At 42.1% G+C, this 15,468-nt stretch overlaps 1 protein-coding gene across 1 annotated transcript; it reads left to right on the forward strand.

Annotated features, from left to right (window-relative positions):
- Window positions 1-4,932: 4,932 nt before the first annotated feature.
- Window positions 4,933-15,216, forward strand: MRPS33 (mitochondrial ribosomal protein S33). Its single transcript, XM_016205091.2, has 3 exons — window positions 4,933-4,988; window positions 9,564-9,805; window positions 12,744-15,216. Exons 2-3 carry the CDS (start codon window positions 9,591-9,593, stop codon window positions 12,847-12,849), a joined length of 321 nt encoding a protein of 106 aa, XP_016060577.1. The 5' UTR covers window positions 4,933-4,988; window positions 9,564-9,590; the 3' UTR covers window positions 12,850-15,216.
- Window positions 15,217-15,468: the final 252 nt, after the last annotated feature.

Below are 15,468 nucleotides of genomic sequence, written 5' to 3' on the forward strand. Positions count from 1 at the left end.
TCTTCTTTATTTAAAATGTGTATGACTTTTGAGAATAAAAATCAGAATATTCTCTGGTGGGGTTTTCAATATATGTAGATGTACTACTTAAGATGACCACAATATAAAGGGTGGAAGGTAAATGAATTTATACAGTTTGAGGCTTAAAAGAAAGGGCTGGGGAAACCCAGAAAATAAAATACATAGGGAAAAAAAGGCATAGGAGGGTGCAGAGATGTTTTCATGAAACCTACATGCTGTCAAATCCTTTCACAAAAATTTGATATAACACATAATGTGTTGATGTGAGGGCAAATGTATTTAAATTATTTTGATAAAGAGATCACTTGTTCCTACATTGCTAAATTTTATTTCTCCCTTACTTATCAACTTCAAATGCGTCTATATATGTACTGTAGGGTTTTTCTTTGTTTTTTTCCTATAGATTTTTATTGATTTCAGAGAAAGGAATGGAGAGAGAGAGAGAGAGAGAGAGAGAGAGAGAGAAACATCAATGATGAGAGAGATTCATTGATCTGCTGCCTCTTCCACATCCCCGACTGAGGATCGAGCCCGCATCCCAAGCCCGCAACTCGAGCATGTGCCCTGACTGGGAATTGAACCGTGATCTCCTGGATCCTAGGTCAATGCTCAACTGCTGAGCCACGCCCGGCCAGGCTGTACTATAGTTTGATGTGTATTTTTAGAAACTGAGATTACCAAATGTACCTCATGAGCTTAATTATTAAAGGGTACCAAGATTAAAATGATGCAGGAACTAATAGAATTAATTTATACATTTTTATAATATCATAAAACCAAGAATAAACCTATATGTTTTCTCTCCTTACTTAATTCACAATAGCAATAAACATAATAAATTAGTATTGCTTATGACTTTGAAGATGATAAAAGGCATGGTACTCCTTTAGTAAGTGTGTCTAGGTGTGTACTTAACTTTGGTTTTCAGCTTTCAGGAATAAATAAGAATCTCATATAAAAATTCTGTAATAGTTCTAATCCGTTTTTTTTAAATCATCGTAACATTTTTCCTACACATTTAATGAAGAACGAAAGTATATGCTGTAAAAATTGATCAGTGCACAATCAGACAGGATAACAAACAACAAAACTGTATGACTTACAACAACAAAGCTCATTTCTAATCCAAGCTGCATGCACATTGAGTCTGTGAGTCTGGCAGAACCGAATCTGCTCCTCGTAATCACGCAGGGGCCCAGGGTGACGGAGCAACGACCCCCGGTGCCAGACGGAAAAGAGCTCTGGAGTTTCACATGGGTGAAGGTGACACTTCACTTCTGTTCATAACTCACTGGCCAGAAAGAGTCACACGGCCTTACCCAATCCCAAAATTACCGTAAAATGCATCCAACCTTATGCCTGGAAAGGGGGAGAATATTTGGTCAACTGTATCAATGATTTTCATAATGTTTTAACCTTTATTGAGTAACACATACCAAACCTAAAATAAAATGATATATGACTTTTTTTGTAGATTATTGTAACGTGAAACATATGAAAGTCTCTTACAAGAATCCATTTCGAATTTAAAGTAATCAGTGTCACTAACCTCTACTATTTTCAGCTCTTCAAAGTTGCTTTTCTTTCCAGATAATGACACATCCTATGGACAAGTATTGAGACTGGCTGGGGGAAAAAATTGCTTATATTTGAATACGTGGGGGAAAAAATTAAGGGCTCAATACTTTCTTTAGTGCTGGCTTGGCTTTGCTGTCACCAGACTCTCCAGTAACAACGCACTTCCTAACCACAGAGGGTGGAGGAGATGTGATGAGTAAAGGGAATTTACTACTCCCGTGTTCACATTCAGTATATCTGATTTCAGAAAATCACAACAAATATCCACTTACCATATTTCTTACAGCCATACTTCATCCTTATCTGGAATATAGATAAGACAGGAAAAGACGGGAAGCCTAGAGCTTATGGAGCCTTCACTGATCATTAGAGGAAATCTCCCCCAAAGTGTGTTGAACTGTCACTTGGTTTGTCATCCTGGAGGGTTCTACACCCTGCACGAGGGTTACGCCTTTCTTTAGTAAAATGAGAAAAGAACTATTGTAAATGCAGAAGTAGTAGACAAGAACCTACACAGTTCTAGGAATGAGTATTTATAGGGGATCTATACATTAATTTATTTAAAAGAGTAAGTATCCACCTGTCCCTTGGACTATGCCACACAATAAGAACTTGAAGTTGATGTGAGCTTTAATTCTTGCTCTATCTAATGGCAAGGAATATGTGTCATACAATATGATGAATAATGAAATTGCTTACAGAAGAGGGCATTTTACCACAACCTAGAGTAAGAAGTACATTTTACATTATGAAACATATTGTTTCATGAAACAATAATTAGCCTCACTACAAGTGATACACTCTGATATTCCCTATTCTAATGTCTTTGAATGCTGGTGGCAACCTACTAAATTGATTTCATAACCAACTAATGATTCATAGCCCATGACTTTAAAACACTGAGCTATAGCCCTAGCCGGTTTTGCTCAATGGTTAGAGCATCGGCCCTCAGACTGAAGGGTCCCGGGTTCAATTCCAGCCAAGGGCACGTACCTCGGTTGCAGGCTTGATCCCCAGCCCTGGTCGTGGTGCATGTAGAAGGCAACCAATTGATGTGTCTCTCTCACATTTTCACATTGATGTTTCTCTCTCTCTCCCCCCCTCCCTCCCACTCTTTCAGAAAAGCAATGGAAAAAAATAACCTCAGATGAGGATATAAATAAATAATAAATAAATAAATATACTGAGCTATATAGAAAATAGAAATATATAAGGCAACCCTTGATTATCAGAAGTGTCCTTAAAGAAGCCTTAGCTTGGAGGTACAAGTGAGTAAAGTGAGGTCTAGAAGTCAACATCCATAGGTTAAATTTTACTCTGTTATGTTAGTTTGCCCACCCTAATATCCATATATTTCCATTGGTCAGTAACAGTTTCTATGGGCCAATATCAGAAGCTTGCTGTTTCCATTGCTGTAGTAGACTGAAAAATATTTCCCAAACATATCAGGTCCTAATCCCTGAAACTTGTAAATACTACTATATATAGAAAAGGGACCTTTGTCAATATGAATTAAGGATCTTGAGGCGGGGAGGTTATCCTGGATTAACCAAGTGCACCCCAAATGCAATTACATGGATCCCTGTAAGAGGGAGATCTGATCCACATAAGAAGAGAAGGCGATGTGAAGAGAAAGCAGAGAGAAACCTGAAAATGCTAGCCTTTAAGGATGGAGTGATATGACCCCAAATCAATGAAGCTGGAAGAGTCAAAGAACTGACTCTGCCCTAGCGCCTCTGCAGGCATCATGGCCCTTTCGACACCTTGATTTTGGCCCAGTGATACTGATTTTGGATTTCCAGCCTCCAGAACAGTGACAGAATAGAGTTTTGTTATTTTAAGCCACAGAGGTTGTGCTATTTTGCTACAGCAGGCTCAGGAAACTAATATGAACCCCATTAACTGTACTAAAAGAGGATCAGAGTGCAAAGTGCCCAGAGTACATGGCCACCTGTAACTTTTTACCTTGCTGTTTAAAGAAAGAGTATGGTAAAAAAATAAATGTTTTCAGAGTAATGGCAGCTTACAGAGATTCACAAACATACTGATGGCACAAATAATAACTAGGTGAAAAGAGAAAAACCAAAAATAGATATACAAAATAGAGCCAACAACAAAGTTTATGCAAATATAATTATAATAGTTCTTGCCATGAGTCCACTGCAAATTTGGCTCTAAACTTTGTAACAGCCAACATGCAAAGGAAGCCTCCTTCTTTACATGATTCAGTGGCCATTAGATAAAAACAAGCCAACTCCACAGAAACGCAAAAGACAAAGTGACATTTCTACCCAGAACAGTTTTTTGGACTGAGTTATGCAAAATAAGATGAGGGATACTCATTATACCATGTATAAATGTAACTGTAGTAACCTTCTTACACCAGATCCAAGTTTCTATGGCTACTTGTTATATCATAGCATAACAGAATCTCAAAACTTAACTTGATTAAAGCAAATTCTGTAGCACAGATTGATATCAAAACATAAAATTCTATAGGAGGGAAGAGGGTGTCAACAGAATACCTCCTACGTTTATGGGTCAGTGATTTGCCTTATTGATGGGGTACATTTTAGAGTATTTATGAAAGACCTTGAATAATGCTCAGAAAATAAGTAGTATTCTCAGCCAAACTATCACACATGCAATAAACGTTTCATACAGTGTCTATGGGATGTGGCTTTGCTTGAGAGTAGATTGAGTATGGAAAGAAACACGTGTCGAGTTTCTACTACCTGCCAAGCAGGGTCTGGGTAACAACTGGGGAGTCGGATAAACACCCCATCCCTATCCCTGAAGAAGCACCCAGGCCGGTCGGGGAGAGGAACACTGAGGGCTCCAAATAGCGCCCTTAATCCAGCAAGGCGGTATCAAGAATGGCCTTCTGCAGGTGATACTATTAGAAAATGAGTGGACAGGCGGAAGGAAAGGTGCATGGCACCCCATGCGGGTCAGAAGACTCTTCAGTCCCTAGAGTCAAGGCCTAGGGTGGATGAAGAGAGAAAGAAAACACCCAGAAAGAGGAGGGAGAGAAACAAGAAACTGCAGTTCACCCTCCACCACAAGGCGCGCACACACACAGCCACTGCTGCAGAGCTCTGGGGGGCAGCTGTGCAGCCATTTCCAGCCCGACCGCGAGCGAGCCCTGCACACCTCACGGGACAGCCAGCCCCCTCCTCCCACACCGCCGTCTCCTCGGTCGCCCGCACGCCGCCTCACTGCGCAGGCGCCCCGTCGCTAGCCCTTCCGGATGTTCCACGAGAGTTCCCCTCTAGCCCCACGCTTTCGTTTCTCTACTGCTCTCCGCCGCCGTCGCCCGCGAGCCTCGGGGCCCGGCGGGGGGCGGGCCTTCCGGCCGCGGGCGCGCGGGAGAGGAAGGTGACCGCTAGGTAAGGCTGCCGCGGCGTCCGCGGGGGTCCGCGGTGCGGGGGGGCGGGGCGCGGCGTGCACAACCTTTTAGGGTCTCCCAGAACAGGAGGAGTCCGTTCGTTTTTAAGCGGCTTGGAGGTTTCTCCGGTATCACGCCAACAGCTTGGCCTGTTGCTGCGTAAATTGGGGCGTTTTCCACACCAAGGGCCCCGGCGTCCTTTCCTGCCCGGCGCAGTTACTGTCTCCCGATTCGGTAGCTTTCAAGGCTCAGTTTCTCTGCTCGGCACGTGGCTTTTTGCACCGCGTGGGGCGTGCAGGTTAATTTTGTTACCAGTTTAAGAAAAATAGAATAAAGCGATATTTAAGAAAAATCTCGGCCAATTCAGCGTCAGTGGACTTCGACACCGTTCCTTCCATCACAGGCAGGCGTGATCTGTTCTTGTTGAACCGAATAAAGCTGATGCCTGTTCAGAGGCATTCGTGTCTCTGCGACCCAGTAAAATAATCGGCGCCGGGCTTTAAAAACAGTTAAGGCACCGGGTTTCGGTGGTTTTCCTGTGGGCACGTGCGCGCAGTGTGCGCGTTCCCCGAGGCTGGTGCTTCTTAGGGCAGGCGCTGCGCCCTGAGTTTTGCGGGGCAGCCTCCCGACGCGGGAGGTAGTGCAACTGTCCTCGGGTGGTACAACTGTCCTCGGGTGGTACAACTGTCCTCGGGTGGCAGGTGAGAAAACGGAGGCCGAGAATGCGGTAGGTGCTGCTACAAACACCGCCTGGCCATTAGAGCGCAGAGGCCAAATTCCGACCGGATTGTCTGCTCCAAAGCTGGTGCTCAACTCCAGCCGCTGGTTTTTGAGAAACTGGAGAAAGCTCTGTCCCCAGCAGGTTTTACACACATGTGCACTCACGTATCAGCATATTTTAAAGTTCCACGGGATTCGCCACGCTGAGGGATATCCAGGCTAAGAGCTCCTCCGCTTTTCAAAGGAAAAAAGGCCAACCTAATCCAGAGCCAGTGTTAAACAACGAACCTGACCTTCTAAGTGCCTGAGACCTGTCAGAAAGAGCAAAGAAACTTGCCCTTTTATGCCAAAGTAGAAATAGGGGGATTTTCTTGTGTGGGCGTAACGTGTTTGAGTAATTTGGTTTTGCTTAGCATTTTCAACTCCATGTTTCTTCGTTGTACTGTTTTCTTTAGTTCACGTTTAAAGAAAAGTGATTTAATTTTTACCCCCTCAGCATGGCTTCATGAAAATAAAAGTCTAATTGACATGTAAATTATTTGCCTTTTACTTTAATGCCTTTAACAGGGTCTTCGTAGTTTTTCTGTTTGTTTTTTTAATCCTTGCCTGGGGATATTTTTTCCGTTGCTTTTCAGAGAGAGTAGAAGGGGGAGAGAGAGAGAGAAACATCCATTGGTTGCCTCCCAAACTCGCCCCAACCAGGGCAGGGGATGGAGCCCTTGGCCGGAATCAAACCAGAACCCTTCAGTCCTCGGACTGAGGCTCTAACTACTGAGCCAAGCTGACTAGGGTTCATCGTATTTTTTTAAAGATAAAATTGAAAGAATCCATAAATAGGCATACCAGGGTCCTGAAAAGTCCTAAATAAGGCTTTCAATTTTTTTTTTTTTTTTTTCATTTAAAGCTAGTAAAAAGTGGCAGTTTGCCAGTCTTAGAACCAGTATTTATGGACAGCAGAACTTTTTCGCTGTTTTAGCCTATGGGGAAAAAAAGAACACCAAGCTCCTCTGCCATTCTTAACCAGACACATATGTGCTATGTGAAAGGAGACTACAAAGCAGTAATTATTATAACCATTTCAGTGTCCTTCTATTTAGCAAATGGTTCTCTGTCTAGTTAGGGATTCAGGTTTGAAAAGACTTACTCCCTTTCTCCATCATTAAAGTTTTAGGACTTGGATTTTGTGATACAGCCCTGTTCCAATAGATTCTAATGAGACCTTATGATTATAAGCTATGTGTCCCAGTAACTTGCTACATTCTAAAGTGGGCATGGAAGTAATTTAGCATCCTGTGGTAGCTTCAATGACCAATGTCTTAATGTCCTTCTGGCTATCTGTCAAGTTACCAAGGTACTGGTCCCCTCCCCTATGTTTCTCTGGCTGTCAGTCTTTGTAAGTGAGGCTATTATCCCAGAGAGGTACAAGTCTAATTGCATGGAGTATGTATCTCTTTTGTTTTGCATAATTAAATGAGGACAGGAATAAACAAATGTGTCTGTATGGAACAAATGAGAACATACGAGCACCAACTTACCAACAGGTTTAGATTTTTTTTTTTTAAGTGAATGCCATTTACTGAGTGCTACTGTCTTAATTATTTCTCACAATAGTCCTGCAAGCTTTGTCTTCCTAAAAGGAAACTCAGATTTAGAGGAAATAGGTTGGGGATAACAACCTAGCTAATAGTTCCTAGGCCACCTTACAAATAATTGATTGTGGAAGTATCATGCAATTGCAACAAAAGTCTATTCTAATACCATAATAGTAATTAAGCAAAGTAATTAAAGATGATTAAGAAATAGTTTGGTTTTTTTATCTGATGTTTGGAAAAACATAACTGTAGAGGTGGGAAGCAGAGAAAAGATAAAGTATGCTTAAACTACAATAAAACATAGCTCCTGAAGGCAACTTCTGGACATATGCAAGGCCTTTAGAGGTTTAAAGCACTAATTTGCTAACTATTTTCTATTTATACATTAAACCAGCCATTTACAACATTTTTCATCTCATGGCACACCAAAAAAATATATTTTTGCCCATCTGACAAAAAATAGGTATAATTTTGATTCATTCACACTGGATGGCTATTGTGTTGGCGGTTGTCATTTTTTTATTTGACAATCCAAGGGAAAAGAGATTAGTGCCCCTGACTAAATAGTCAGGTTTTGCATGTTTTACATTCTTGTGGCAACACCAGTTGAAAATCACTGCATTAAACAATTAATGACTTTTTTCCTCATTGATGAAAATATAACCCCAAGCCATCCCATCCATATAATGGAGTAAGAGTTGGGAGAGGTGAACCTGGAAACTGCACAATGGAGTAAGAGTTGGGAGAGAAGTGAACCTGGAAACTGGGCAGTGGAGTAAGAGTTGGGAGAGAAGTGCACCTGGAAACTGGGCAGTGGAGTAAGAGTTGGGAGAGAAGTGCACCTGGAAACTGGGCACGCTGAAAGCAAAAGGAAAAAGAAAGAGCAAGATTTGCACAGATCCCAGGTTTTGGGGATGGAGGAAAGGCAGAGAGACCTTGGATCTGACAGTTCTCTCGTTGCTGGCCTTCAGGTGGCACTATTGGCCCAAGATTGCATGGTTGGTTTGAGAATGGTAAATGGTTTGAGATGGACCAATCTGAAGTTGGTTTGAGGCCAGCCTCTGCTCTTTCAGTGGATCTTGATGTAGACATGAAATAGCCCTTAATTTAAACACTGGTTCTATTGTTTGTTTGTTTTTCTTGCATGAGCTTTTTTGAAATTTACTTGGCACCGTTCCTGTTTAGGAGAGTTTTTTGTCTATTTCTCCCACTGGTCTTTCAAAATAGGTTGATGACTTTTTTCTGTTTGGAGATCAACTCCTTTTCATCCCAGCTGAACTATCCCCCAGGATAGGCCTCTTAGCAAAGATTCTCATCTCACTATGTACAAAAATGTCGCATAAATTAGCATATTCCACCAGTAGTTACCCCTACATCTTAACTGGAATGGAATAAGATAGTTATTCCACCAGCAACATTCTTGATTGTTATATGTCACCTATATAATTTCTGCGTATTACAGATATCATTTATATACCTTTTTCAACATTCTCTGCCTCTGAAGAAAAAGTTACTGTTTTCAGCTAGTAAGAACTTAACTAGCTTGCAGTAAAACAGAATATGTAAGATGGAAGATAAGACGGGTAATATCACAATTCCCAAGTGCCCTCTGTTCAGGAATAAAATGAATCTTTTGAGCTCATTTTGTTTCTATAAGACTCCTTACTGTTTCTGTTTGTTTTTCCCAAACGGCTCTCAGTCTCTAGGCAGAATTCAATCCAGCAACCTAGAGGCTAAATGACCTCATAACTCATTAGCAGTTCTCAGCCATCTGGAGCCCTTGAGGAGATCACTGTTCAAAGGGCTGATAATAAAGACAACAGCGTAATTATTTCTCTGCCATGATTAAACCTTTAGATGGCAAGCAGTCAGCATATTTATTCTGCAGAGTGCTTAGGTGGGTGTTTTCTGCAGGTATAATAATGCTGTGGTAGGAAAACTTGTTTCTCTGCCCTCATCTAGCCTACAAATAGGTAAACTAACCATCAGTAAATAACCTATTGAATCACAAAATAGTTCACTGTAAAAAGGTCAGTAGAGCAAGGGAGCAATAGTAAGTGAACACCAAATGTAAAAATTGCAAATGTAAAACATGAAAAGGAAACAGCCACTTGGACTGTGGATATATCTCAACTCCCAGGCATGTCCTGCCAACAGCATGGACAGATTTACATGTGACTTGCTGTGTTTTCATTTTCTAAAGTGTTCATTCGGTAACCTGGGAATTTCTCACACTAACCTGTTTGTCGTCTTATCTTCTGTAGGGACTCTTCCTCCTTGCTGCCCCCAAAATGTCTTCACTTTCAGAATATGCCTTGCGCATGTCTCGTCTGAGTGCCCGGCTGTTTGGTGAAGTTGCCAGGCCCACTGATTCCAAATCCATGAAAGTGGTGAAACTCTTCAGTGAGCAGCCTTTGGCCAAGAGGAAGGAGACTTATGACTGGTATCCAAATCACAACACTTATTTTGCGCTCATGGGGATACTGCGTTTTTATGGCCTCTACAGGTAATGACAAAAAAAGAGCAACCTGTAAGAGATTTTTGTAGTAGATCAGAAAAGGGGAAAAAAACAGCCTTTCTGTCTTTATAGTTTTGTGGTTCTTATAATAGTGCCCAGGTAGTTCAAAAAGTACAGTTTGGGGCAGAGGCAGGGACAGGAGGCTTTCAAAATATCCATGATGGACATACCAAAAATAACAGGAAGCATGCACTTATACCGTGACTTAACATTGACTGGATATTGAGCTACAGAGAGATGTTTAATTAGTCATTAAGAACACTCTTGGCGGATGCAGAAGACTAGTCCAAACGCTGAGCAGGTCAGTCAGATGAAGGGAGTCCCTGCCCATGGCCCATCTGCTTCCTAGCTGGTGTGGGGGAGCCTCCATTCTTTCCTTGGGGCAGTTTTGCTGGAGTTCCTTTTGCCTTCCACCCTCTCCTGGCATTTTTAGTTGGTACCCATTTGATATACTGACGTGGCCTGAGTGAGCTGGAGTTTACCTTTAAGCGTAGCATGTAACCGGTATTCTAGCAGAGTAACGGTGTCTGATGGTAGCGCGGTAGGCTCTTTCCACCATGCAGTTGTATGTTTAAGGATGTATAGGAAGTGGGAGCTTAGGGCTGTACATGACTCTAGAGAGAAAACACATCAAATACCTATGTGATCGTTTTCTTTAAAAAAAGGCTTAATTACCAAACTAATATGTGCTCATAAAAGAATTCTAACAGTGAATAATTGTATAAAGTTAAAATGCCTACTTATTTTTCATTTAACTTGTTTTAATTGGGCTTCTCTTAGGGCAACAAGACAAAAATTAATTTGGAACTGTTCACTCTAATGTAATAAAATTACTAGTTCATTCCAGATAGCTGCATTCATTTATCCAACAGATATATTTTTTTAAGTACCTTCCACGTGTGGGCACTTCAGATGGGCACAAGGGAGCAGCAGTGAACAAAATAGGATAGGTTTTCTTAGTTAATATATTATTACAGATTATAATCCATGCATATTTGAACTTCTGGAATGGCTTTGGGGGCAGTTTCCCTTGCCATTAGTGTGGGCTCAGAAAATAAAAATTAATTTTATTATGACCCAAAAGAAAACATCCGCTTGGAAGGCAGATCTCCTGAGTAGAAAATTATAACCCATAACAAAATCACATTCGGCTACTTGAATGTACCTGTTTGCTGCCACTCTCCATTTGTTTGGAAAGTAAAGCCTTGACTGCCTTTGAGGACAGGGAAGAAACACTTAGCATTTTGTTCTCCACGGAAAAGCACAATTATTTTCACATATTTGGCTATGGTAAATGGTGCCTCGAACATAAGGCTGACTATGGCATAGGGCAGGATGAGACTAGATAGCCTCCAATAAAGAAAACATTACTCCAAGGCCTGCACGGGGAGGGAAGCACAGGTTCTCCAAACAGCGACCCATTCGGTCTAGGAGGCGCTTGGGGCTTTTCACCCACAGAGACAAAGACCCCTGCCTTTGGAGCTTTCCTTCTGGCTGGAGGTGGATGGGAATGAGGGAGGGAGTGTAGAAGAGGGGGGAAACATAGTAAATAAGTAAATTATGTGGTATGTTACAAAGTTGGAGGTCTATGGAGGGGAAAAAAGTAGTAGAGCCAGCTGGGCAGGATCAGGGTGCTGGCAGGACACTCGGTGGGCAGGGAGCAGACGGGTCACAGTATTAAATAGGACAGTCAGGGTTTGCCTCATTGAGATGTGGTTTAAGCTGAGACTTGAAAGTGATGAGTGATCCTAGTGGAACCTGGGGAAGAGCTTTCAAAGCAGAAGCAAGAGCAGAGCAAAGGCCCTGAGGCAGCTGTGCACCTGGTGTGTTCCAGGAGCAGCACAGACCAAGGGGTGAACAGTAGGACTGCAGGCAGGTCACTAAGGGCTCTGAGGGCCATGGGAAGGACTCTGGCTTTTGCTCTGGGTGAAATGGGGAGCCATTTGCAGGGTTGTGAAAAGAGTAACATGATGTGACTTATTATAAGAATTACTCTGGCTGCTCTGTCGAAAATAGATTATTTGGGGCAATCATAGCAAATCCAAGAGGTCTGCTGTGTCCATCATGTTCATGGACTGAAACAGCATATCCTATAAAATCACTTTTTTAAAACAGCCTAGGGAGTTAAAAATTGGCCAACAAACCCCTCTCTCACATAATTCATGTGCCATTATTATCCACACTTTACAGATGAAGAGACTAAGACTCAGAGAGGGAAGGTCACTTATCCAAGGTCACACAACTACTAAATGATGGAGCTGTGATGTGAACCCAGGTTCAGATGGGTTCCAGAGCTTACATATTTAAACACCTTACTGTTTGTTCTTCAGGTATTTGATCATAAAACACAGACATTTTTATACACCATAGGCAGTCTTCATCTTACACCACCCCATCATGTGCACACACAGTCCTGGCTGCCTTGATCTCTAGAGTGCCTGTCTTTTTAATTGGCTTCCATCTGCCTGCGCCTTTCCCCTGCAGCCTTTTGGTGTGAATTATCTACTGCCATCAAGGCAGCTTCCTCCGCACCGTTCCTCCTTGTCGTAGGTGCTAATTCCCAGGACTCTCAAAGTCTCTAAGTATTGAAGTTTTTACCCACTTTCTGCTCCTCTCAGTGTTTGTGTTAGTGTTATAGGGAAATTCGGGGTAATTAATAGTGTTGTATCCCAATTACATGGGTTTACATGGCTGGCCTAGGAATTAACTGCGATTTGTGACATTGTTTCTATGAAGGGAAACTGTGACTTAGAAGTGAACTTTTGGAATACAGGTTACCTGGATGTTGGGGACCCCTGTCCTTTCTTTTCACCAAGCTTTGTAGAAGTCAGGGATTAATTACAGGAACTATCTAAGGCAACAGTGCTAGACTGGTGTGCTCTTCCAATCTGTAAAATACTGGCTTGTTTTTTCTCTCTCCATTTAGAGATGAGCATCAGGACTTCAAGGAGGAGCAGATGCGTCTGAAGAAGCTTCGTGGAAAGGGGAAACCAAGGAAAGGAGAAGGGAAGAGAGCAGCAAAAAAGAAATAGTGTTGGTCAGTCCAGAGAGAGACCTCCTCCTCAGCGACTGAGAGCAGAAGCAAGAGTATTTATTCTTTCCCCATGTTGGATGAGTGTAGGCATCCTGAGCTGAAGGGTATTTGGAGGAACACAGTCATCTCCATGGTGAAGTCTGATCCAGCTGAAGTGTGACTGGTTTCTTGAACACATTCTAGTTCTGCAAAGTTATTTTGGCCTTGGTTTTGTAATCTGAGGTATATCTCATTCCCTAAAGAAATGAATGCACAGAATTGTTGGATGGCTTGTTGGGGTGAGAGTGGGATGTTGGGGAAGGGGAGGGAAACATTAAAAAAGCACCCTGTAGTCTCCTCGTTACTCCCTCTTGCTTCCTCCTGTCTTTGATGTCTGGCTTTTCAGCCACTGTCTCCACTACCAAGCTCACAAACTTTATGTGCCTCTCCACCTGCTCCTTTGAGAATATCTAGTAAGAGAGTATATACCTGGTAAGAGCATTAAGTATCTGCTGTATACAAGGTACTGGGGCGCTGATAATACAGTGATTAGCAAGAGAAACAGTCCCTACCTGGTAGAACTTTCAGGCCAGTGGGAGAGGCTGATATTACCTAATTACATAAATACAATTGTACTAAATGCTACAAAGGAAAAATCCAGACTTCTAGGAGATGGTGGATGGGTTGATGGATTGATCCAGAGAGAGCAAGAGCCCAAACCTCAGTGGGGAGTTTAAAGAAGGCCTCCCTAAAGAGATGATACTTAAGCTGGCTCTGCAGGGTGAATAGAGTGGGGCAGAAGAAAAATGACGGGAAAAGTGTTTGAGGCACAGAGAACAGCTAAGGTAAGAAGTTGTCCTGTTCAAGGAATTGGAGAGAGACCACTAACTAGTGCTGGTTGGTCATAAGGAAATGGACAGAGGTCAGATCATGAAGGGCCTTTTGCAAGTTCTGTGAAAAAACTTGGACTTCACCAGAGATCAGAGTGTGTGAGGTGTTATTTCTCTGAGAGATGGCTATTATATACATTTGAGTAACTAGCTGCTCATTTTATTGTAGTCTAGCAGTGAGCTTCTAGTGAGGTTGTGAGGGCTTCTCTGATTTTTTTTTTCCAAGAGTTGCTCTGAAGATCTCTAGCACTGTATAGTAAATTTTTTTACATACTTTTTTTTATGTTTTTATTGTGGTAAAAAACAGAATTTACCATCTTAACCACTTAACCTATTTCTACCTCTCTCTCTCGGGGAAGGAGAGCACCATGCACAGGCCAGAGCATGTATAGCGGCTACGATTTTCTTTCCCTGCAACTTTAGAACTATTGGCAATAATTCCCTTGTAAATAATTCCTGAACTAGTAAGAATCCCTCTACATATGTTTAGGTAAATGATATTTTCAAAAGATACATAATCCAGACGGTATGCCCAGGGCCTATATTATAGTCGATAAAAATAAAATACTACAAAAATTGGATGATTTGTATCTGATAGATGTGAATTCTAGCAGAAGCTGAGAATCCATGTAGAACTGTTTCCAGAGCACCTCCACGTGCCTGACATGCTGGTTGTAGAAGACACAGCTGAATAGACTTAGTCTGTAAAACTGAATGAGCATGTGCGTGTTATAAAATATTGCCAAGATCTCAAGGATTTGTTTGGGAAAGTGCAGGCGCACTGTTGGCCAGTGCACCTGAGCCTGGTGGATGGATGACCACCCCAGAATGCTGGGCTGAGCAACAGGCTTGTGGCCTGAACCCGGTGCGGAACATCCAAGGGGTGGTCTGGTTTATGTTGTCCCCAGCTTTTGGAGAAGGCCTGCATTAGAGGGGCTTAGGAGAATTAGCCTGTTACTTTAAAGAGAGTATATAGATACCAACAGCCAACCTGAGTCAGAAAACACAGACTCGGTGGTTGGTCCCCTCACAGACCCAGAGCCTGCAGGGAGCCTTAGCACTGCTTGACAGGAAGTTTGTGGACAACCCTGCAGAGGATGAGTGTGCCACTGCTCTATGCCGAAAGAAACTAAAGTTAAAGCGTTACTTACGTAAGCTGTACCCTAAAACCAGCTGATAAAGTAAGCACTGTGTGACTCAAAGCAACCTATCCTGAACAGTGGGACAGATGACAGACGGTAAGAGGAAAGAGTTGACCTTGACGCCATGGAAGCAACACATTTCAGGAGACAGTGGCTAAGGGTTAGGACATGGACTAAGTACAATCAGAAAAAGCACTTTAACTGTAGGGTAGGCTGGCCAGATTGTTTCATTGGAGTGCTCTTGTCAAGACCAAAACTATTTGTTTTCCCTCTGATGTTTGGTATTTTGTGTGCATGAGGATTTTCCCCTTGATTTCAATGGCATAATAAAAAGACTGGGCTTTGGATTCAAAAGTCATGAGTTTATGGCATAGTTCTACCACTGGCTATGTGGCCTTATGTCACTTGTCTTCTCTGAACCTCTTTCTGCCTCTAAAATCATGATAATACTAATTCACACGTATTTGTGAAAAGTACTATGTAAATTATAAAAGGTTAATCAAATACAGGGTGTCCCAAAATATATATATACACACTTAAACAGCTGATACCTCAGTTTTGAAAATGAAATGTATTTTAATATACAGTTATTTGTATAACTAGAAA

This window comes from Miniopterus natalensis, chromosome 10 (genome assembly GCF_054644295.1).
Source record: "Miniopterus natalensis isolate mMinNat1 chromosome 10, mMinNat1.hap1, whole genome shotgun sequence".
Taxonomy (NCBI): domain Eukaryota; kingdom Metazoa; phylum Chordata; class Mammalia; order Chiroptera; family Miniopteridae; genus Miniopterus; species Miniopterus natalensis.

What these genes read in the sequence shown, in the direction of transcription:
- MRPS33 (XM_016205091.2), top strand. Translation starts at nt 9,591, where the DNA reads ATGTCTTCACTTTCAGAATATGCCTTGCGCATGTCTCGTCTGAGTGCC. An exon ending in CGTTTTTATGGCCTCTACAG is followed by an intron (nt 9,806 to 12,743) that starts GTAATGACAAAA and finishes CTCTCCATTTAG; the next exon opens with AGATGAGCATCAGGACTTCA.